The 24445-nt window shown below is 44.2% G+C and overlaps 1 protein-coding gene across 21 annotated transcripts in view; it reads left to right on the top strand.

Moving 5' to 3' along the window:
- Positions 1-23557, top strand: part of PRRC2B (proline rich coiled-coil 2B) — a gene marked incomplete at its 3' end in the record, with an annotated part of 68867 nt that extends 45310 nt beyond the window's left edge. For 3 of the 21 annotated variants that reach the window (XM_083596820.1, XM_083596816.1, XM_083596805.1), the window contains exons 24-33: positions 305-409; positions 1557-1749; positions 7026-7118; positions 7224-7321; positions 8577-8704; positions 9630-9870; positions 12373-12564; positions 13567-13658; positions 16735-16816; positions 18180-23557. In XM_083596820.1, the coding sequence (XP_083452946.1) occupies positions 305-409; positions 1557-1749; positions 7026-7118; positions 7224-7321; positions 8577-8704; positions 9630-9870; positions 12373-12564; positions 13567-13658; positions 16735-16816; positions 18180-18323 (1368 nt within the window). Of the gene's footprint in view, positions 1-304; positions 410-1556; positions 1750-7025; positions 7119-7223; positions 7322-8576; positions 8705-9629; positions 9871-12372; positions 12565-13566; positions 13663-16400; positions 16463-16734; positions 16817-18179 lie in introns of those variants that run through there. The other 18 variants (XM_083596810.1, XM_083596809.1, XM_083596813.1 and 15 more) reach the window with 14 other exon arrangements.
- Positions 23558-24445: the final 888 nt, after the last annotated feature.

The raw sequence follows: 24445 nt of genomic DNA, 5'->3' as shown, positions 1-24445 counted from the left end.
CTCCTTTTGGAACTTCATCCCCAAAGAGGCCCTCCCAGCATCTATTTTGCAATCTTTTGGCACTAACTAAACCTCTTAATTATTCTCTCCAGTCCTTTAGTGATTGTAGAGCTCAAGTCTTATTTTTTTAATTAGTGTCTCAGGGGATTTTTTGTTTGTTTGTTTCTTTATTTATGCTGATTGTATTTTATATCTCTAATGAAGCTTTTGTCGGCCCTGACTTCTTTTTTAAATAAGAAGATTGGTATGCAGTTTCTCCAGAATAAAAACAAAACCTGTTGTCTTTGTGTTTGTGTCTCTGCAGGCTGGGCTCACACAAACCCTCCCTGTGCTCCGAAGAGACCACCACCTTCCACGGTGCATCGGCCTGAATCCCATGTCTTTCCCCACGACTGACCTCACTCTTAAAGTAAACATTGGATTTAATAGGAGTGGGGCAGATAAGGGTACTTGCCACAGGGGCAGCTTAGAAAGAAACAACAGCCTTTCACATCCAGCAAGGGCGGAGGATTTTTTTCGAAGCCTATGGACCTCGGGAGCATGTAGTTAAACTATGGAATTCACATCCTATGAGAGATCTAGTGATGGTTCCCCACTTTAGATGTGTTTAAAAAAGGGGTGGGGGAGAGAAGTTTATGAAGGAGAATTAGGCTGTCAGTAGTCAAGGTGGCAGTGTAGTTCGTCCAGTATTGGAGGTGAGGTCAGCTTCTGAATACCAGTTGCAGGGGAAAGACCAGTGGGGCAAGTACTGTTGTGCTTGTGAGCTCCTCCGAGGCATGGGATTGGTCGTTGTGGGATCTGGATGCTAGACATAATGGGTCTTGGCTCTGATCCATCAGGGCTCTTACCTACTTTTCCTTTGATCTATAAGGAAAGGTGTATGTATTTTAATGAAAGTTGGAATTCAAGAAAGGGACTTCCAGTATCACTCTGGGGGAGGTGGTGTGGGCTCCAGCACAGGAAGCTGCCTTATGTTGAGTTAGACCATTGGTCCGTCTACCTCAGCATTGTCTACACCAGTGATGGCCAAACTTGGCCCTCCAGCTGTTTTGGGACTACAATTTCCATCATCCCTGACCACCGGTCCTGTTAGCTAGGGATGATGGGAGTTGTAGTCCAAAAACAGCTGGAGGGCCAAGTTGGACCATCACTGGCCTGCACTGACTGGCGGCAGTTATTGGGTCTTAAGCATGGTCTTCCTAAGCCATACCCTGGATCAATCGTAGTAATAGCCAGGGTTAATCTTGCTCCTGAGTGGACCTGTTGGAACTGAGAGAAGTTACTATCTTAGGCCCATTCATTTCAGTGGATCTGAATAGAACTTAGTCAGAAACAACTCAGGATCTTCTGAATGCAGAGCACCTGCTGTTTCATGAAGCTTTCACATCTCATGAACAAGACCCCCCCCCCCATTCTTTTCCTAGTTGCAAACTCTGGCTATGGCTCTCTGGGGAACATTTTCTTGTTTTTAGAAGGGCTGTGGGGTTCAGTGGCTATGCACTTGGGTTGTTCTCAGTCTTGGGTTGTTCTCAGTCTTGTCCTCTCTGCCCTTGCAGATGGAATCAGCCCGCAAAGCTTGGGAAAACTCCCCCAGTCTCCCGGAACAGAGCTCTCCTGGGGGTGCTGGCTCCGGCATCCAACCTCCTGCTAGTGTTGGGGCTTCCAACGGCGTGAGCTACAGCTCCTTTGGTGGCGTTTCTGTACCACCAATGCCTGTGGCATCCGTGGCACCGTCTGCTTCGATCCCAGGTACACCATTTGCTCTCCTTCCTCTCTGTTTGCCTGCTGGTCCCCTGCTTTTCCTTCCCTTCTAGAGGTGAAATAAAACTAGTCGTTGTTGACAGTTGTACCAGGTGTACGTACTAGTGACTTTAGCTTCTCACACAGTGGTGCCCACATATACACAGAGGTACCCCTCCTCTTGGTCATGAAAGAAAAGTACATGGAGCTGGGGAAAGAGTGACACTGTTTCCCACTTCATCTTTCATCTCCGTTTGCTTCTCAAGGCTCAGATTAATTCTGTTGGTTATGACTTGTACCCCTTTATATAGCAAAGTGTGGTGGAAAGCGGGCATTGTGTGTGTTTTCCCAGAAAAGCAAGGCATTCTGGGAGATTCCCTTCTTGCGTGCCCTCAGTCTCTGTGATGTTTTGCAATGGATCCTACTGAACCCTATGCTGTATGAGCAAAGGGCATTTGAAGAGATCCTGTGGCTGAGAGACTCGAATCTTGCCTGACACTAGACCAGCTTGTTTCTGCTACTATACTGGGGAATATGTTAGGCAGAATTCATCTTCTCTTGGGCCAGAATTTCATTTTCTTGGATGAAAGATTTTAATTCTAATAAGGTTTTCCCACAATACAGTAAAATTACAGCTATGAAAAATTAAAAAGAAGAAAACCAGGAGGAAAGAAAGGAACAATAGAAATAAAGAGAGGAAAGAGAAAAAGAGAGATAAAATAAGAAAGGAAAATAAAAGAAACATTAGCCAAAAAACAAAAAAAATACAGAAGAAGAACTTCCAATTTTCCACCTGCCATTTACATAATAGAATAAAATATGACTATTTAAAACTTTCAATCCATGCAAACATCCGTCTTCTCCATTTTGCGCTAAATAGTATTTCTTTTAAGTTAAGGTGTCTTAGAATCATTTGTTTCCTTTTCCCATGAAAAGTCCCAAGATATTTCTTAATTATTATTATTAATAAATGCTAACCATATTTTTTCTTTTAATTTTACCTCTATTAATTCCCACCACAATTACTTCATATTGAATAACAATAATTTTTTTCATCCATTTCCATATTAAAGACTCCACTGTGATCACACATTGGGCCAGTATTCCACTTTTGTTCCTCATTATATATCCTCTTGTTCTGTCCAGATCCATATGTTCAGTTGCATTTCTTGTTGTATTTATGGTGGTATCCCGATCTTCTCCTCAAGGGCCTTCCACTTAATTTGTTTCAAATCTTTTTCCAGAGGTAGTAGCATAGCTGTTAACACAACTTTCTCTGAATTTGCTCCAAATTGTATGCAGAGTACTTTCTCTCTGCTAAAACTAAAAAAATACCAGGACTGAAGTCCCAAAGCTTTCCCCCCTCTCCACTCCATCAACACCATATCCAAATAATTCTCCAAATCATTTGTGACTTTTATCTTTTACTTTCCCCCAAAATCCTTGTATGGAGGTCATTTCCTTTTCCACACGATTATCCATTTGGGTATAATATCCATTTGATTATTTATTGATCCAGTTCTGCCAACTTTTCATCAATTTGTTCTGTGGCATCTGCATATTTCTCATACCCATTTTCTACCTCATATTCCTCTAGCTTCTTTTTTCCTTCAGCATCTGGCTCATTTCCTTCATCAAATATTGAGCTGATCATTGTTAATTGTTCAGCCATCAATTGGCTAAACAAAACCAACAATCACTGGTTGAGCCCTATTGAATGCTTTTTATGTTTCTGGTTATTAATGGCCATTCAATCCACCTAAATATATCCTCCTGCAAAACTACAATCTTGGGCTTCTCTGGCTGTTATCTCAAAACAAAATCTTTTTCTCACAGCTAATGATAATTACTCTACTTTCATTTTCTTGAGTTCTTTAGTGCCAGGCGGGGGGAAAAAAAGATACCGGAATTTCTATAGTCTTGTTTTAATCTTTCTTGTCCACCGCAGATCAAGCTTTCCACTTTGCTTTAGACACTTAAACAGTTAATTTCCTTTCAGTTTTTCCAAAAACAGAAGGTGGTATTCAAAGATTTTCAGATTGTAGATTTTCCCCAGCAGATGGAGGAGGGATCTCTCATTACAGTTCCCTTGTCCCAAACATTTTTTAAAGGGTTTTAAAAAGAGGGTGCAATTCTGTTACTGTTTTCAATTGAATGTGTAGAGTTTGGGGATGATGGTGTTCTCTGCCTGCCAGCTCCCATCTGAGCTGCGAGGCATAGAAAAACTGCTTTGATCCAGATGTCCTGAGGTTAACTTGCTTTGATCACCATATCTCCTGAGTGATTAATAGAGCCAGACTATCTGTCTGGCTATTATCTATCACCAAGTAATTATCTTCTGTCAGCCAGAGCTAGCAGAACGATCTCTGAATCACCATGCCCCTCTCCCAGAAACCAGGATTTTAATTTTATTAATACTTCAGAGCACACCTATCTATAGACATACCATACCTGAGCCATATCCACCTAAGGAAGAGAGTGTCACCTAACTCAGTATCTTTCTCTATCAGCCACACCCACTCGCCCCCAGAATTATTCTTTAAGAATTTGCTTTGATTCAGTTGCCCTGAATCAGTAGTCATTTACTAGGGATGCTTATTCAGAGTTTGAAATGACTGTTTACTTGCATTCACATGATGAACGAGCTTCATTTGCATCTTAAAAAACAAAAAGACCTTAGCTAATGAAATGGGAAATTGTGTTCTTAGTGTCATTAAAAATAGTATGCAGTGTTGAGTTGATGGATTAGTCTAAACTATACTTTTTCCAAATATTTTTATTGAGTGTTTTTTTTTTAAAAGAGATTAGTTGTCACAATTGTCAATAAAGAAATAAAGAATGCAGCTATGTGATTTATCAAGTTGAAAATAAAACATAGGTGTGGTCTATAATTAATAAGAGTTCCATGTTCAGATAGTTAGATAGACAGATAGAGATACAGTGGTACCTCGGGTTACATACGCTTCAGGTTACATGCGCTTCAGGTTACAGACTCCGCTAACCCAGAAATATTACCTCAGGTTAAGAACTTTGCTTCAGGATGAGAACAGAAATCGCGCAGCGGTGGCGCGGCAGCAGCAGGAGGCCCCATTAGCTAAAGTGGTGTCTCAGGTTAAGAACAGTTTCCGGTTAAGAACGGACCTCCGGAATGAATTAAGTACTTAACCCGAGGTACCACTGTATAAAAAGTAACCTTGAACTCAATCCAGACACTCACAGAGACTTGCAAAACCTGTTCCAGTGTCGTCATTTGAGGCCCCAGTGCCCTTGGCAGCATGAGGCACTGGTTTACTAGCTTGAGCTGGTTTGCTTCCTGCAGCCTTTCCTAGACAGGGAAGACCTGGTCACAGTGATCTATGCTCCAATAACCTTCTGGTTGGATTACTGTAATGTAATCAATGTGCGTCTGCTATTGAAGACAAGATGGAAGGTGCAGGGAGTGCAGGATTTGATTCAACCACCTGAATTCATCATATCACATCGCTTTTGAAAAAACAGCACTGGCTGCCTCTTCGCTTTTGATCCCAGTGCATGATGCTGTCGTTTACCTATTAACATTGCATGTGTCTTGGAACCCAAATACCTGAAATAGCATCTCTTCCAAATACGCCTGCCCTGTCTTAAGATGGTCAGTTGAGTAGCCTTAAGGTGTCTTAATGTTGTCTGTTTTCTGAGTACCTTCCCTCGGGGAAGTGTGTTATGTCGCTGCAAAGGAAACAGCCGTTTCTGTGGTGGCGCCCTCAAGTTTAGCGTGTCCTCTCCAATGAGATACGACTGGTACCACATTGCCATCAGTTCAGTCCCAGGTTACAATATTTATTTTAAATTATTATTTCCCTAGGCATTTTAAGTTAATGTTACTTACTCTGCTTTATAGTTTTAAAAGTTTTTAGCCGCCTCTTATTTTGTTACCGTATTTTGTTTTATTTTGTTTATTACATTTATATCCCACATTTCCTCCAGCGGGCTCCTCTTCATTTTATCCCTGCAACTACCCTGTGAGGTAGGTTAAGCTGAGAGGCAATGGCTGGTTGAAGGTCACCCTGTGAGCTTCATGGCTGAGTAGGGGATTTGAACTCTGGTCTCCCATGTCCAAGACACTAACCACTACACCCCACTAGATGTTTGGGTATTAACAGATGTCCATGTTTTGCCTCATGTTATCCCCTTCCCCTACTATTTCCAACCCATCTGGTTGTGGGTTGTGTCTATTTCAGTAAGATGTAAACAGATTTTGTATTGGTCATATCTATATCTACCAGTGGCGTAGCGTGGGTTGTCAGCACCCGGGGCAAGGCAAGTAATTTGCGCCCCCTAACCCGTGGATTTGCGCCCCCTAACCCATGGATTTGCCCTAACCCCAGATGTTGCGCCCGGTGCGGCCGGTCCCCCCTGCACCCCCCACGCTACGCCACTAATATCTACATCCTTTTATCATATATATATGTTCAAATAGAATACTATTCTATTCAAATAGAATAGGTTGTATTCAATACTAGTCCTCCTCAGACCAGACCCATTGAAATTAACAGACCTAAAATAGCCTCCTTCTGCACTGTACATTTACATCACTATTTATACCACTTTGAACTGTCAATGGCTTTCCCTAAGGAATGCTGGGAATTGTAGTTTGTTATTAGGAGACCCCTGTTCCTTTCTCAGAGTTGCAATTCCCAGAGTGGTTTAACAGTCAGTCCCCCTTCTCAGGGAACTCTGGGAATTGTAGCTTTATGAGGGGAATAGGGGTGTTCTAACAACTCTCAGCACCCTTAACAAACCACAGTTTGAGGGTTCTTTGGGGAAACCATAACTTATCAAAGTGGTATCTTAATGCTTTAAATGTACTGAGCAGATGGGGCCTCCGTTAGTCATTTCCATTCATTTCAGTGAGCCTGCTTTGAACAAGACCACAAGGAGGATACAACCCGTTCCAATTACGTCATGATTTCTAGTAATACTTTGCTAAGGGTTGTGTGCTACTTGGAACAGATCCACTGAAATCAATAAGACTAAATGCTTTATGTCCATTCATTTCAGTGGGTCTGCCCTGAGTAGGACTGGCATCAGATTTGCAACCCTTTGAGATCCGTAATGTGGGAGTGTGTCTGGTGAAAGGAAATGCTATTTGCTTGTATTCCCTGAAAGCTTTTTATCCAGTCATATGAAGGGCAGTCTAGGAATACTCAAAACAGGTGGGAAAGAGAGGACAGACGTGTGTGCCCTTTTCGTAGGTCACTTTCCCCCTTCTTTTCCTGCCCCATTAACCTGCCTCCCTTTGCATTTAGGACCGTTATGGCAAAGGAGTGCAGAAGTAGGATTCTGGAGTTCAGTATGGGGTGGGACCCCTGTATCTTTGATGGCCGGGTGGAAGGGAGATGGTGAGCAGAAACGCCTTCTTCTACCCACTTCCCCGCCTCTCCGGAGTGAATGGGATTAACTGTTTGCCATTTCCCCCCCTCTCTCTGAAAAAAATATGATTCTAGGTAACCACATCCCACCCCTGTATCTAGATGGACACGTCTTTGCCAGCCAGCCACGTCTCGTCCCCCAGACAATACCCCAACAGCAGAGCTACCAGCAGGCAAGTCAACTGGATCTGTGCAGATATGTTATCCAGGAACGTTGTTAATATTTTATTTATTATGACTGGGCCTGTGCATATGTATTATTAAGGGAAGTTGTTCTTATTGCTGCGTTTGTGCAAATGTGTTATCAAGGAGTGTTATTATCTTCATAATCATCACCATCTAAGGCATTGGTCTTTGACTGGTGGGTTGAGATCCACCACTGGGCTGTTGTCCTTTCTGTGGTAGGTCATGGCAGCAGCACCACGGCTGAACAAATATATAGGGGCAGGAGATTAAGAAACAGGTCCTCAGATACATTTTTGGGTTAACTTAAAGGTGGATCCTGGACCTGGAAAAGTTGATGGCTGATTCTAAGGAGTTTTAACCAATGTAGCACTGAGTTAAATCCTCTTAGCGGTATATGTGTTTCCACTGGCAAAAATGTTTTGCACCAGTGGTGGAACATTGCTGTGCAAGAGAATGCATCCAAGCAGGCTGCTGGTGACTTAGTTGCACAAAACATTGCACAGCCTGTTCCCTGGCAAGTTTCGGCTGTTGCAGCTCTTGTGTTGGATTCCTCCTCTGCTTAACATTAAAGCTCGCCCGTCCACTGGCAGACAGAGAGTGTTGCATACGGCCCTGGATTTTTACCCTGCCCTTCCTCCAAAATGAGTCCAGAACAGCAAACAGCAAGACAAGGTGCAAAAACAAAAAGGAATAAAAACCTTTGACAATCTTGCATGATGACAGAGCTGCCAGGCAGATTTGGGGGCTCGTCTCAAAACACTGAGATGGTGCTGGTGAACGTTGATAGCTACAGCAGCAGCCTCCCCTACCATCTGCCTAAAAGTGAAGAAATAGATATACCTCTTTTTAGACTTTTGCAGAATTCTATGTGGGATTGGCAGTGCTCGCATGTGAAAATTGGCATTTATCAGACTTAGAGTGTTAGCTGTGCTGCATGCACCTAGCTGTAGCTCATTCTTTGCCTGTTGTTGCCAAAATCAGAGAGTTTTGAGTGCTTTTGAATAAGTCCAACTGCCTGCCAAGAGGCTTGAAGCCATGAATGCAATCACCTGATTGGTATTTGCCAGTAAATAATAGAGAGGAGGGAACCCAAAGAGGGAGAGGGATATGAAGTCAAGAGCAGCAGGTTTTCATGGAGGCAGAAATGATAGTCTGCGCCACAAGATGCTTCCCTTCCCTTTTGGTCCAGGAAGCTTGCTGCCTTGATCTTACCTTCTTGTTGTTTTTTCATACTCTTTGTAGGCTGCAGCTGCTCAGCAGATCCCCCTCTCTCTTCACACGTCCTTGCAAGCCCAGGCTCAACTCAGTCTGAGAGGTGGCCTTCCTGTTTCACAGTCCCAGGAGATCTATAGCTCAATCCAGCCCTTCAGGTAATGGGATCCTAAGCAAGTCCCTCCTTCCTCCCCTCTCTCCCCACCCCACCCCAGTCAGCTAGGGCTCAATCGACTTCTTCAGAAAATGAAATGCTGCTTCTGGGGGGGGACCCCCCACACCCCTGCTTCACATAAGCAAGGGAGATTAGCAGTAGGTTTTCTTAGTAGTGGAAGCAGAATGGAAATTATATAAATGTTTGATGATTGATTGTTTGGACCCACTGAAATGAGTGGGTCACAACTTAATTTCAGTAGGTCTACTCTGGGTGGGACTAGCATTGACTACAACCCTACATCTGGGGTCCCCAGACTGGTACCCTTAAACTACTACCCGCTTGGCCCCTCTGCTCTGATCAACCTGTTTTTAAAAAACATTTGTTTGGGGTTTTTTATGGGGGGGGCAGGCATTCCCTGCTTTTTTGGTCTCTATTATTTATTTTGAGTGTGTAGATAGGATGCTTGTTTATGTTGGTGGTGGTTGTGTGTGTGTGTGTGAGAGAGAGAGAGAGAGAAAGAGAGAGAGAGAAAGAGAAAGAGAAAGAGAGAGAAGGTTCTTAGAATTACCTGTTTTCCCTTCTGTGAAATGTTGTGGTCCCCACAACAGTTTCTCAGATACACAAAAGGGCCCTGAGGCCCAAGAAGGCTGGGCAAAACACAATTAAATGAATTTGCACAGGATACGGAATTCTCCTCTTGGCACAGGACTTTATAGAGTTGTAAAATATACTGTGTACATAACCTGGAGCATAGAAGTTGGATATGAATAGCAGAGACCCAGAGCTGGCAGCCAACATTCCTAAATCCTACCTCAATGTCTCACTCGGACGTGGCCAAAACAGTACCACCTATGCACGAAAGGAAGGTATCAGCAAACTCAAGGCAAACACTGAGGTTTGTGCACATCTGCCTTGCATCCTTTTAGGTCTCAGGTCTACATGCATCCCAGCCTCTCCCAACCCAACACCGTGGTCCTGACTGGGGGCACTGCCCTGAAGCCTCCATATTCCGCCTTCCCAGGCATGCAGCCTTTGGAAATGGTGAAAACTCAATCCGGATCCCCTTATCAGCCAGTTAACGGGAGCCAGACCCTGGTGTATGAAGGCCAGATCAACCAGGCTCCCGGTATGGGAGCCTCACAGATGATGGAATCGCAGCTTACACAGGTCAGGGCTCTGCTGCTGTCATGAGGCTGGTGCTCAGTGTGCGTATCATTCTGTCTCTTCCCAACCCCCCCACTCCTGTGCTTGCGTTGATAAGGAGTTGCTAGCTTCCTGCCTGGAAAAAATATTTGCCAAAATGTGGCTTGAGACATGAAGCTTGCCTTTGCGCATGTCTAAAAAGATAGTAGACTAGACAGGTGCTGATATTCTTCTGTTTGCACCAGAGGGGTTTCATGGACACAGATGGTTTTCAAAAGTTGCTTAGTTTGCTGTTTTAGAACTGGCACAGAAGTATAGAGGTGGGGTTGGGGAGCATCTCCAGTTTTGTGTGTGTGTGGTTCTTTGTACATGCAGGTCCCGCTACCAGAACGCTTGCTCTCTGAAATCTTAGTTATCCAGACACAAAGAATTAACACCCAAAGCTCACAACACAAATGGCTGATTTAGTTAGCCAAATGGCTGGTCGGCAGCAGCAGTTTTGAGCAGAAAGGGAGGGAGATCAGACAAATCCCATTTTTGTTTGGCTTTTGCAGCAGCTTCAGGCAAAAAGTATGGAGGGAGAAAGCATGTACTAGAAAGGTTCCCATAGGAAATAATGGAAATCATCAGCTCACCTAATGAACAATATCCTGGGAACACATTATGTTTGGAAAGCAGGACCTGTGTGTATAATAGTAGTCTACATTCCAGTCATGTGGAAGTGTGTGTGTGTGGAGGGTCCTTCTGCCACCCCCACTGCCATCCAACATAACCCCCACTGCCATCCAGCATAATCGAGGACACATTCCAGTCAAACAAAAGAACTGCAGCAACAGGACTGGTGACATGGGGAGGGAGCCAAGAGCCAGATGGGGAGGCTGCAGTTAGCCCCTGAGCCTGAGGCTTCGCCACCCCTGTATAGACCTGGTTGCTTTTATCTGAACACCCCAGTTTTACCTGTGAGTTGTTCAGACGTCAGATTACTTCCAGCGTCTCTGAGCTATGCTTCTCTTACCTTTTAAAATTGGAATATATGAGGAGTAAATTGATCCAGATGCAACAGCAAGCATGTTTTTAATGTGGCTCTTCAAGACGCTCGTTGCTTTCAGGAAACAAACCGTAACAGGTTTGGGAAGGCCCCTTTGAAATGCCATCTGGCATTGAAGCACTTAAGATAATTTGGCGGAAAGTTGGTGTGCGGCTTAATCCTTTTATAGCAAACAGAAGACTTCAGGATGAGATACTCTTGTAGACACGGTTGGAGGAAACTGAGAGGCAGATGGGGAGGGGAGGTTTTATCCCTGCAGAATCCTTTCACCACTACAAAGCATCTTTTTTGTGAAAAGTATTAAATATCAGCAAACATTACCGTTGGCTGGAGGAAGGAATTAGTGGTTGGGCATTCTGTATATGCTCTCCCCTCATTTCTTCCTCATGTGCGGCTGGGAAGGCGGATAAACCATGGTTTAATTTCACTTTCCTGGCTCGTCATTGTGTATGATCCAGGAAACATGGTTTAAACCAGGGGTCACCAGTGGTACTCCCACGCGCCCGGTGGCGCCCTTGAGAGCTTCCTTTGGTCCCTACAAAGCCTCTTAGCCCCCTCCCCTCTTGCTGCTCCTTTGGTCATGATGTGGTAAGAATTTACTTGTAAGCCACATCTTAATGGTTCATGCCCAGGCGAGGGAATAACACCTTAAAGAAAAACGCAAGCAAGAGAGATACACAAACTCATCATCCGGTAGGGACCCAATTTGTTAGAGGAGCTGTTGCAGTAGAGCAGCCTCCAAAACCAGTAGTTCAGAACCACCAGTTTAGGGAACTGCCCCAGAGACACATTTTAACAGTGCTTTTACAGGGTTTTTTCAAACACAATACGTCATTAGCTCATAGCACGCATACAGAAAGAGAGGCCACCGGTCAAGGGGTTAAAACTGTCTTGCTCCGTTACATTACCTTTCCTTCATGCAGACAGATAAGCTAGAAATTTAGTAGTTTGTAGGTTCACTCAGTACATAGCTCATATAAGACAGAAATACAAGAATCAAACAATTCATTGATAGTAATCTTCTATACAGAGAATAAATGCAATTGCTGTAGGAGATAGAAGGCTACTAAGTGACTACAGCAAAAAAGTTGTATCAGTGATGTGGTGCTGGTGGTTGTCTTTTGCCCCGTGAAAAGTGCATAGAACAGAAAGCGGAAGTTGGAAGAACAATGTTCTTTCTCGTTTCCTCTTTCATCTCTATGTGCGTTTCAAGGCTCAGGTGAATTATTTTGCCAGATTCCTTGGAAAAGTGGTGTGTGTGCGTGTGTGCATTCTTTGTCTGGGTGGGATGATCCAGGGGAGGGGTTGGTGAGAAGAGACCGGGGGGGGGTCCCCTAGGCACTTCTCAAAAGATAAAAAGTTTTTATCTTGGGAATTAGCTATTCCCAATGCCAAAACTGTTATGGTCCCTGGGAAGCAGCATTGTGGCTACTTCTCATTATTGCCTCTCAAGTAACTGTCTGCTCATTAACACGCAGCTAACAATGTCAATGCCGGGCTCCCAGCTCCCGATGGCCCGTTACGGTTCTGGCCAACAGCCCCTGATATTGCCACAGTCCATCCAGCTCCCCCAAGGCCAGAACCTGTCTGTTGGAGCTCCTCGCAGAATTCTCTCACCTGGTTCTCAGCCGCCTGTCCTTGCTTCGAGCAGGGAGGTAAGGACCCACAGGGTGTGTATATATGTTAATTGATCTTTTTTAAAAATAACCTATTTCTATTATTAACATACTTTTTCAAATTCACAACCTCGAGGCTACACTACTGTAATGCACCCTGCATGGAGTTGCCCTTGAACTCATTCCAAGAAGCTTCAAGCAATTCATATGGCATCTCATCTCCTGACAGATTTAGGAGTGTGGCGAGCATGTTAACAAGATCTGCGTTGGCTTCCAGTTACCTCACAGTTGTCATTTGCCAAGCAACTTGGGTTTTCTTACTTATCTCAAAGGTTGGGGGGGGGGGAAGAAAGATGACTAAGAGAGAGAGAGAGATGTGAAACAGGTTTTTATAAAGTCATGAATGATCTGGAGAGACTCAAATCCCACGTCTGCCACTGCAGTAGAACTCGAGGTCATCCAGAGTGAATTTGTTTGGCAGTAGATTCTGGACAGACAGTAGGAAGTACTTTGCCACACAATGTATCCCTAACATGTAGAGCTCATTCCTCCACAATGTGGTAAGGAGATTAGACAAAGTCATGGAAGAGAATTGGTCTGTAATTGTGACTGTCGTGTCCCCTCTGCACTGTACATTTAAGGCATGTCTTGTCTTTTCTTCACTCAAAGAATCTTGGGAAGTGTGGTTTGTTAAGTGAGCTGAGAGTTCTTAGAAGATCCCCAATTCCCCACCACAAAGCTACAGTTCCTGGAGTTCCCTGCAAAGAGGAATTGACTGTTAAACCACTCCGGGAATTGTAGCTCTGAGAAGAGAACAGGAGTCTCCTAACAGCTCTCAGCACCCTTAACAAAGTACAGCTCCCAGGATTCTTTGGTCTGTGGGAGCCATGACTGTTGGACATGGCATGATAACTGCTTTAAATGTATAGTGCAGCTGGGGCCTATGGTTTGGGATAATGTCTGAAACTGAGCCAGAATCTCTTTCCCATCCTCAAGATAGTGAAGTATTTTTGTGAAAAGGAAATAACCCTGCAACCTGTTCCTTTCTCCTTCCAGTCCTCGCATGTAGAAATGAAAGGATTCCACTTTGCAGACGCAAAACAGAATGCTCCCACAGCAGGGTCCATTCCATCGCCTCACACATACAGGTGAAATACAGTTTTGATTGCTGCAGGTTTATTTTTGTTGAGTGGGATGGAGAGAGAGCAGGGAAAGGGAAAGGTCCCCCCTCCCAAATTTGCATGTATAAATGCCTATGAAATTTGTTAATTTAATTCTAATCTTAAGAAACTTATATGTTAAACAAGGTTTATTTAGGGGTTCTATCCAGTGTTAGTTCTACTCAGTCAATCCACTGAAATTGATGGGTATGCCTAACCTTAATTTCATTGGTCTCCTCTGAGTTGCATTTAGTGAGATCCAGTTAGCTTAATCAGGTTTTATTTTAATGATCTCCTGAAAAGGTGCCCCTGATTTTCTCATTTGCAGATTTTTAACATTTTATTATTTCTAATACAGTCGTAAAATCTGCAGAGGGGAAGTGTAACCTTAAAAAGACATCCCCGCCGTTTTTGCTTACAGAAGGGAAAGACTGTGGGTAAATAATATTCCACCTGCTTTGCCTGCAGAAGGTCCCAGATTCAATCCCCAGCATCTCCAGTGTGAAAGATTCCCCTTCTGAAACCATTTTCCCTGTCTCGCTGTCAACAATTATGATTGCTTGGCATTTTAATTGGCTGTATAAATAGCTGTGGATATTGATAGCATTATTTGACTAAGGATCCTAGCTCAGGGGCAGAGCATCTGCTTTGTATGCAGAAGGTTTCTGGTTCAATTCCTAAAGGCATCTCCAGGTAAGGATGGCAGGTAGACTCGCTCTCTGAAAACCACTGCCTTTCAGTGTAGATAGTATTGAGCTAGGTAGACTAGTGTTCTGACTCTGTACAAGGCAGCTTGCCTTTCCTCTAACCTGGATGGGGATGCTTCTTGCACATTTACTTTGGTAGCACAGGGATGGAGAAGCTGTGTGGTTGGACTGCAACTCCCATCAGCCCCAGCCAAGCAACACGAGAGTGTTCTCAGATGATGGAAGTTGTAGTCCAGCAACATCTGGATGGTCGCAGGTTCCCCACACCTAATCTAAAAAGCTTGCTTCAAATCCATTGGGTTGGATCCATAATCCTTTGCCTGCTTGAACTTGGTTGGTTGGGGTTGATGGAGAGCTACAGGTCCCCCTACACTTGATGTAAAAGAGCCAGTCAGGCTGAGTTGGTCCTCATTTCACCATGGTTTAGTACTACGTGCATGAGGGGGAATGACCCTAAGTGAACTCAGGCTCAGTAGCTCTCTCCTCCCATGTGTCCAGGAGAAAGCTTTCTGCTCTGTGTAGTTTCAGTTTCCATGAATCTTGGGTTGTCCTTGCATAGAGACCACAGACTGTGATTTAAAACAACCCTAGTCAGGTTCTTAACAAGCCAGCTTCAACCCATGGTTTATGAAGCTGGTCTGCTCAGTAAACCAGAATTTGGGTGGTATCTGGTGCTGGTCCTACTCAGAGTATACCTACTGAGGTTAATAAACATGACTAACTTGGGTTCATTAATTATAATGGGTCTATCATGAGTAGGGCTTAGTTGAAAGCAACCCTTGGTTTTTAAGCCACAAGGTATACTTCATACCTAACACTCAGGTTCATGCGCACCAGAGTGCTAAATCAGAGGTGGGGGCCACATTTCCTCATGGGCAGCCTTCTAGGAGCCAGATGCAGAAGTGGGCTGGGTAAAGGAAATGACTCCATCATGGCCCATATTTTATTCTCAAAGAGATTTCAAGGCTGAACAAGGGCACTCCTCTAGGGGTCAGGGAATTCCCGCTTGCATCCAATGTTAGTCCTACTCAGAATAGACCCACTGTTATTGATGGACATGACTAACGTTACATTGATTTCAGTAGACCTGCTCTGAGTACTTATGGATCACCTTCAGGGAGCCACATACTGGTGGTAGTCAGGGCCTGAGACAAAAGGCAGTAGAGGAATAAATATAAATACTACTTTTGTAGAGTTGACTAATTTCTGCATGCACAAACACCTCTCTGTCCTCCCATCCAAACAAGCAAAGGCACAATCTCAGTTCAAGGGACACTTTCCAGCCAGGCAAAAAGACTCAAGGAGGGTGCAGGGCAAGACCACTGAGAAGGTGTGGCCTGGAGAAAGTCCTGAGAGCCAGAAAACGAGGCCTTGGAGACTGCATTTGGCCTCTGGGTCTGAGATTCATTATCCAACCCCAAATGTCACATTTTCTAGGAATTTTACTCAGTAATGTTATGCCAACCTCTTGAGTTGCTTAAGGCATTTCCGTAACTGAAGCCACATTCACAGCTTACATATAAAGCCTTATGATACCACTTTAAACATCATGGCTTCCCCAAAAGAATTATGAGAGTTGTAGTTTGTTAAGGGTTCTGAAAGTTGTTAAGAGACCCTTAATTCTCCTCACAAAGCTACTGTTCCCAAAGTGGTTTAGCACTCAATCTCTATTCCCAGGTAACTCTGAGAATTGTAGCTCTGTGAGGGCAATGAAGGGGAAGGTATCATAAAGACTATAAGCAGCTTTAATAAATAGCTCTCCTGAATCACTGGGGCAAAGCCGTGACTTGGTATCATTGCACTTTAAATGTACGGTGTGGATGTGAGACACAGAGCCTCCTTCCTTGCCTCTTTTGGGCTGTTTAGTTTATCTATGTTTCATTCCTGCACTTTGTTTGTCTGTGGGATGCGTTACATAAAATTAAGGGTCTTGACTCTCTGAGGCACTGGATTTGCGCAGTTCCGGCAGCCGGCATTTGATTTGATTTTTGTTTTGTTTTGTGGTGGAATTTTGACATTTCAGCAGAGAAAGGATCGTTGGTGAGCATTGTGCTGGACATGTCGGGGCTCCAGAAGTGTGGGGAGGTAGGTAAAATGAAACAGGACTCGTGGTGGGGGGAACATGCCCCTGACTCCTGGCAAACACTTGAACATCTGTGAGGTGGATAAAAAAAAAATGTGGAGTCCACAGGCAACCCTCTTTTAATTGTGACTGCCCCCTCCGGGGCCTGCCTGCTGAGCTCGTTCTTGATTTTTGAGGTGGTGATTCCCTCTGTCTTTGCTTGCTCTGTCTTAACCTTTGTGCGTGTGTATGTGTCTGTCTGTGTGTGTGTGTGTTTTCTTTTCACCCCCTGCAGGCCTAATTCTGCCAGCCCCAGTGGGAAGCCCTCTGGACCGGCCATCAATATGAACTCTGTGCAGGGGCATTACATCCAGCAGGTAAGGGTAAAGGCAATAGCTCCCTTGTATGTATGTAGTCCTCACAAAAATGGCTGCTGCAATGGCTGCCACATTCCTCTTCACTATGGCTGCCAAGGGGTGAGCAGAGACCAATGAGGCGAGGGTAGGTGGGACGTGAGGCAAGCAGCAGAAACTGGTGGCTTGAGATTGGCTCTCTGCTGTCACCTGGTTTTCTGGGCCAGGAGGATTCTGGGAAAGGCCTACTCTTGCCTCATTTCACCTGAAACTTGGATGAGGCTTGGGTCACATCCAAAGCATATACATTTAAAACAAATGACTTCCCCAGATGAATCCTGGGAGCTATTGTTTGTTAAGGGTGCTGGGAATTGTAGCTTTATAGAGTGTAAACTGCCATTACCAGGATTGTGGGGAGGAAGCTATGTTCTTTCAATATGTGTTATATGTATGTTGTGGATATGACTTTCACAGGGTTCCTGATCGAAGGCCTGCGACACCTGAAAACCCTTCTGCTGCAGACGTTATTCTGGGTCCCGTAGCATCCCAGAACTTCATTCCACCCCTGAAGCTGCCCGTTTAGGGGGTACCAGCAGCCATAGTTTCCACCTGCTATTCTTGCACGTGCTGTGGGGGCACTTTCTATCAGTGGGCTCCCCCACTTGGCAGTAGGGCTCCCCACTCCTGGCAGAGACACCTCCACTCCCATCTGTCCACTGAGGGCCAGTGTGATGTGGCGGTTAGAGTGCTGGGCTAGGAGTTGGGAGACCAGAGTTCAAATCCCTGCCTCAAGCAAGAAGCTCACTGGGTAGCCTTGGGTCATTCACTGCCTGTTCATGTAATCTACCCTCCCAGGCTGTGGGGGGTGGGAATTAAATGAGGAAGGGGAGAACCATATAACTACCTTGAACTTGGAGGAAAAATACAGATATACATGAAATTGTTATTAGTAGTAATAATATCCTTTTGAAGGTTAGGAGCACTCTGCCCCAAATAATCTGAATGTACATATAAATGAATAATTCTGTGAGTGGGCATTTCCATGCTGGCCACAGAGAATAAAGCATTTCTTTGCTAGAAGGGGTACATTATTGTCGTTTTAATAATTAGCTTGCATTTCCATGCTAGCCACAGAGAAGGGTGTTTCTCCCCCTTTGCAGCGCCCAGGCTACTAGCCTCTTAGTATTTAAAAAATTAAAAAATGCCAGACTTACTTGCAAGGCTGATTTAATCTGCATCACTATATTCTAAGCAAATATTTTCATTGCAGGGGATTGGAGGGTCTCAGTGCACTGAGTGTGCTTGCAGGTCAAGCATGATCTCTCAGGTGCCCAATTCCTTCCTTTGTTTTCATATGCTCCCTCTCTCTCTCCTTCATATATCCCAGCAGGCAAAACAGCGACTGGACGAAAGCAAAGGCAGCCTTGGAGTGGTGAAACTTCCAGAGCCCCCTTCTGCCAGTCTGATTAAACCGGTGCGCACGGGAGCCATCAAGCCTCAGGCGGTCAAAGTGGAGGAGAGCAAGGCCTAAGCAACTATGCCACCAACCCACCCTCTTCCCCAGCCCCAGGATGCCAGTCAGCTTTGTTATACTCCACACACACCATAGAAAGAGAGAGTGAGAAGGCTCTGCAAATCACTCCACATTTTCCACCCTGGCCACCGGCTGTGCTGAGACTCCTTGCCACCCTCCCCGGCTTTACTGCAACTTATCTGTCAGCTGCCTGAAGCGTTGGTCTCGTCAGAGTCCTCCTCCCAACAAAGCAGTTATTTGAGCCGTGGATTTTGATGTGGACCTGCTTGCTTTCCAATGACAACAACAAAAGGCAACCATTCCTGCTGTACCGCTGCTGCTGTCCCCCCTCCCCGAAAATGACTTGAGTGGCTCTGGTGGCTTTTGTTCTTTAATTTTCCTTGCTCCCACTTGCAAATAGCAGTGACCGCTTTTGGGGGGATGGAGCCCACTCTTCTCCTCTTTGTGTCAGCTGAGCGGTAACGAGATCAGGAGTGTGCTGGATTTTATTTTATTTTTTAATAACAAAAAAAACAGGCCTCCAAGGTTTTTAAAGCAAAACAGGATGCTGTGTCTTTGTTTTTATAGCAGGACGTTTCTAAGTTCCCTTGCATTTCCTTCTCTTCTTGTCTTCTACTCTTTGCCTTCTGAAAAATGACACCCCCCCTCCCCCAAATCTAAATCATGTACCTGGGTGCTCCCACTTTGGGCAGAGGGGATGTATGGAAAACAGTTCCTGTGTGATATGTTGAGCTTTCTACGCTCCTTTTAAATTGAGGCTGTGTCAATGCTTAGCCCTTATTTGTTTATTTCATAAAATTGATATACCGCTTGTGGTTCGAATCCCCGTGACGGGGTGAGCTCCCGTTGCTCGGTCCCTGCTCCTGCCAACCTAGCAGTTTGAAAGCACGTTAAAGTGTAAGTAGATAAATAGGTACCGCTCCGGCGGGAAGGTAAACGGCGTTTCCGTGCGCTGCTTTGGTTTGCCAGAAGCGGCTTAGTCATGCTGGCCACATGACCCGGAAGCTCCCTCGGCCAATAAAGCTGGCTCCCTCGGCCAAAAAAGCAAGATGAGCGCCGCAACCCCAGAGTCGGTCACGACTGGACCTAATGGTCAGGGGTCCCTTTACCTTTAAATACTGCTTGATTGTAGAAAATCCTCAAAGCGGTTTACAAAAGGTGAAAAAAACAACACAGTAAAATTGAGGCAAAATTACAACCCATTTTAACCCTAAGTTAAAACGCTCAAACATATTAAAATTACCTCAACTTTCTAAGCATCAGGGTAGGCTTGTCTAAACACGAATGTTTTTAGCAGGTGCCAAAAAGAGTACAATGAAGGCGCCTGCTTGATCTCATTGGGCAGGGATTAGCCCTTGGCTCTTTAAAATCCTTTCAAGTAAAATATAGGATAAATGTGTGGGGAACCCTTTTGGCTCTGTTATTGAATGACGGTTCCCTAGCCATTGGCCATGCTTTCTGGGGTTGATGGGAGTTGTCGTTCAGCAACATATGGAAGGCCACAGGTTCCCCACACTTGGGATAGGTAAAGGCATTTGATGGCTTAGGACATGCTTCATTTCCTTCCTCTTCCCTTGAGTTCCCTTTGTTAAACTAGAAGCAGAACTTGCTTTAAAAGAAAAAATCATTATGAAAGGCATTTATAGTAGGTCCAATAGCTGCTCCAGTTGTTGTCTCTTCTGCCTGCCTGCCCCTTGCAGTATAAAAAGAACAAGAAAACCAGCATTGCTCTCATTTCAGAAATGCCAGCACGTTTATTCCATGAGATCTACCCCGATCTGGTCATCATCTGTGTGGAGTTGGGGTGTTTTTGTTTATATTTAGAAACAAAAATTCTGGAAGCAATTAGATTTGCAGCAAGGGGCTCTCCTCAAGATTCTACACAAGGAAGTTCTTGACTTGCTGGGATCTGAGTTAGTTGAGAGTCATTGGGTTGATTCCAGTGTCAACAGTTTTCAGTTAGACCTCGTGAAATTGATGGACTTGACTAACTTAGGCACGCTAATTTCAGTAGGTCTGTTCTGATTAGAACTTTGTTGAATGCCACCCAGTGGACCTCTTTTGGTAGCTGAGATGCATGCCCACTACTGAAGCAAAATGGTAGAAGCCTCCTTCTGCACAACACACAACAGCAGATCAGAGGCTTGATTCCTTGTGAATGAAAGAAATCGCTGTGTGTGGGAGAGTTTTATTTCCTTCCTCCTTCCTTCTCCCCTTCATATCCACACAAACACACACCCTTTTGCAAATAATTACTTTTAGAGCACTTGGGTGACTCTAGTATCTACCAAACGTAACCTCTTCATAACTTGCAGAGCAGCCATGCTCTGAAAAGGCAGGATTATACTGGATTCCATTTTCATGTCTGGTTTTGTGTTTTTAAAAGATGCTAGAGGTCTCAAGTGGACTAATTGCTTCCACTTATTTCCTGTTTAGATTTGTCTTGTTAAAAACACTAGAGTGGAGAAGGAAAATTCTCTTTCTTTTGTAGACAGTAACTTGAAAAATTGTCCTAACGGCCTTTTTCTGCTGGTGGTTGTTCTGCTGGTGGTTCCAAAGACAAATGTTTTGAACAAAGAATGTATTTAAGAAGGATTTGCGAGAGGTAGTGGGGAGAGGATTTGCAAGATTTGGAACACCCTCCTGGATTTCTTTTTTTAAAAGAGTTTTTAATTTCTTAAGCTTGGTAAAAACCGTGACATTTATAGGACAGCTTTAGTCCTGACTTCTAGGCTTGTTTTAACTCAGCCATGGTAATGTTTCCTCTTCACCGTTTTGTGTGTGTCTGCGTGTTTGTTTTCCTTCATAGAAAACCGTGGAAGGGGCTTGAGATAGATGGTGCTTTTAAATAAATTTATAAAATTGCCATTCCTGGGGAGCAAGAGGGTTATTTCTTGGGTTTCTGAGCTGCCCCCAATGCTTCTAGCATCTTAGAGTGATTTGAAGTTTAGTAATATTGGAGTTGCAGAAGTTCTTTCCTCACCCCCTGAATCTCACCCTGTCCCCACCCCACCTTTTCAAAGACAGTGACGTTAATATTTCCCGAATAATCTTGCTCTTTTTCTTCTTCTGCATGATGCCTCTGCTACTTTGAAATATCATGAGCAATTATAAAAATGCTTCCTTGGATTTTTTAGGGGTGGGTGGGTGGGCTGTGACTGATTTTAAATTTCAACAAACTCAAATCCTGCTCTCACCAGCATATTGCTTTGCACCTTTAGCGCTCTTGTGATGCCCTTTTAATTTTATTTCAAAGAAGACACAAACCTTGTTTTTTCTTTTGTATATGACTTTCAGATGGTCCTTCTGCAAATCGCAAGGCCGAGGGGGAGGGTGGCATTGGTGGAGCTTGAGTTTATTGCTAGATGCAAAATATCACAGAAACTCCTGGTGTAAATTTAATCAGAAATACAGTACTTACTATTGAAGGGGGCGGTGGGGGAAGTCACCCTCTTTTAACAAGACAAAACACTAGAATTTATTTATACGTATTTGATGTTGTAGGTCTAGGTGAAAAAAGAAGTAAATGTTTCACTGCTCTATTTATATATTATGTCTGAATTTACTCTGTGAAGGAGAGGCCAAGAAGCAACCTCTTACTTTTCATTGCCTCTTTTTGGGGACAGGCAGGTTTAATTTGCATTATTACTGTTACCTGCAGCTCACAGGACTTGTTTTTCACATGGAAAGCTGTCCCCTTACACCCTTGTTTTTCAAAAATGCAAATGATGTCCCTTCTTTGCCACGTCTTCTTGTTTTTCTTCCACTTTAGAAAAAGATATACTTTGTGTTTTTTACAGTACCTGTTGGGGATCAATAATAAGAAGTTGAAATTTGTCTCTTGATTCTTTCAGTGCTACATTCTTCAGCTGAAGGTGGGGATAATAACCAATTTGGAAAGAGGTAGCAGATTCATAAAACCTCTGTGGCCTTCTGCTTCCCTCCTTACATTTTTGTGCAGCGACTTTGTCAGTTCTGGTGATAGTGCTGGCAGCTGACCCATGGAAATAAACCAGTTGTGGATGAGATATCTTCTGTGAGTGGGCTCCTCTTCCACAGGGTATTTTTTGTCACCATTCAATAGAAGAGAAGACTGGGCTTTGCCTCAGTCTCCCCTGTCACCGGAACTGACTCTGCATGCATCCTCTACTTCCGGCAGATGTTTCACTCAGAGACAGGATTGTCTTGCTCCTGAGGCTGATGCAGAAGGGGCAGCCATGCTCTAAGCCCAATGGCAGCTGATGCATCACTGTGTTTTCCAACCAGCTGGCATAGCTGCAGGCTTTATTAAGGCTACGGTCACGTGTAAATAGTGTTCGATTCTGCGCCTCCATTGCGTTGTGCAGTGGTTCCCTTCTCCTGAAAACCCTCTTGTGAGTTCTTAGCTACTTTTCACGCCACGGTTTGTGGCCAGTTGTGGAGCAGAGAAAAGGCTGCAGCATATCCCTCTAAAATTAAAGGTGAAGTTGCACAGGTTCAAGTGAAGCAGTCCTTAAGTTGAATAATCCGTGGCTAGCTCCTGCGCAGCATGAGAACAGCAGCCACACAATTCTCTGCCTGCTGAATTTCATTTATGTTTGTGGCCCTGCCCACTCATTGTGTTAAAGCATACCTCCCTCTACCCCTCTTGAAAGACTGCTCCAAACTGATGTAATTCTCCTCCCCTTTTGCTATATTTTTAAAAGAATAGATTTGCAGTTCAGCTGTTGCCTCCTTTTTCTTTGTTTTAAACTGGCAGCTGCACCCCCACTTCCAGCAAGGACCCCTTACATCTCGTTTGAGTTGCATGCAGGGTGGTGGTGATGGTTAGCCTCTGATTTTATGCAGAGATGCAACTCCTTTTCCATTGGGAGTGAGGATGGATAAACAAGCTCATGAGATGAAGCAGAATCATCAAATGAGATGAACAAATCATTTTGAAGCAGTGGAACTGCTAGGTGTGGGAAGAATGAAACTGGTCTGGGTCCTATTTTAGGATATAGTATGCTTGTAACTTAAGACCTACTTGTGTCCAGTGGTTTTTTTCTACAAGATGTAACCATCTGAATAGTTATGTGGGAATTGCAATAGCAGTGTGGTACTCGCTTTGGCATGTTGAGACATTTCTTAAGCAGCAAGTTCCCCACCCACCCCATGCCCCTCGTCCTGTATAAATTGCATTTGTCGTTTCTGAAAGAGGGTATTGTACTCCTTTTAACCTCACAAACTGTACAGTAAAACTTTTTTTCTTTTTTGGGCCTTTCCTTCTATTTGTCTTTTCATGTAGACCATATATTTGAAATGACAACTGACAACTTAAAATATCTTTTAATGTTCAACGTGGTTTTTTTTCCCCCTTAAAAAAAAAACCTTTCTGGGACAACTTTTTAACATGGACTGGATGTCTCTGATGACAGAAATCGCCAGGCTGGTGGCAGCAACGAGCTCTCTCTTTCCTCTTCTTGATTTCAGTTCCTATGGTTTCTCCTTTCAAATATGTGATTGTATTAGCTCTTTCCATATGAAAGAATTCTCCTTATTTAAATAAAAAAACCTAAAAAAACCCATGGTGCGCTTGTCAGCATTAGCACATGTTCATGGTTAACAGGTGGGTCAGACCGTATGAGCTCTGCTGTATCAGACCAAAGGTAAATTTTACAAGAACACAACAGCCTGCTTGATTAGGCCAGTGGCCCATCTAATCCAGCACTTTGTTCTCATCGTGGTCAACCAGATGTCGGTGGGAAACTCACAAGCAGCACCCAAGCACAGGAGCACTCCTCGGTGGTTTCCAGCAACTGGTATTCAGGAGCATTACTGCCTTCCAATCATGGAGGCAGGTCAAAACCATCGTGGCTAGTAGGTTTTGATAGCCTTCTGCATGAATTTCTCCATTCCTCTCTCAAAGCCATCCTGGTTGGTGGTCATTACTGCCTCCTGTTCAAGTTAACTAGAATAATAGAATTGTGGAGTTGGAAGGGACCCTGATGGTCATCTAGTCCAACCCCCCACAATGTAGGTGTTTGTTCCTAGGTAGGATTTTAAAAAAGATGCAACCACGAGATACAAGAAGCAAGGCACCCAGCTAGGCACCCTGTTTATTCTCTGCTGCAGCAAAGGACAGCCCCATAGAATGATTC

This window comes from Podarcis filfolensis (genome assembly GCF_964270895.1).
Source record: "Podarcis filfolensis genome assembly, chromosome: Z".
NCBI lineage: Eukaryota > Metazoa > Chordata > Lepidosauria > Squamata > Lacertidae > Podarcis > Podarcis filfolensis.
The sequence above is the reverse complement of the archived record's forward strand: the minus strand, read 5'-3'. Positions and strand labels throughout refer to the sequence as shown.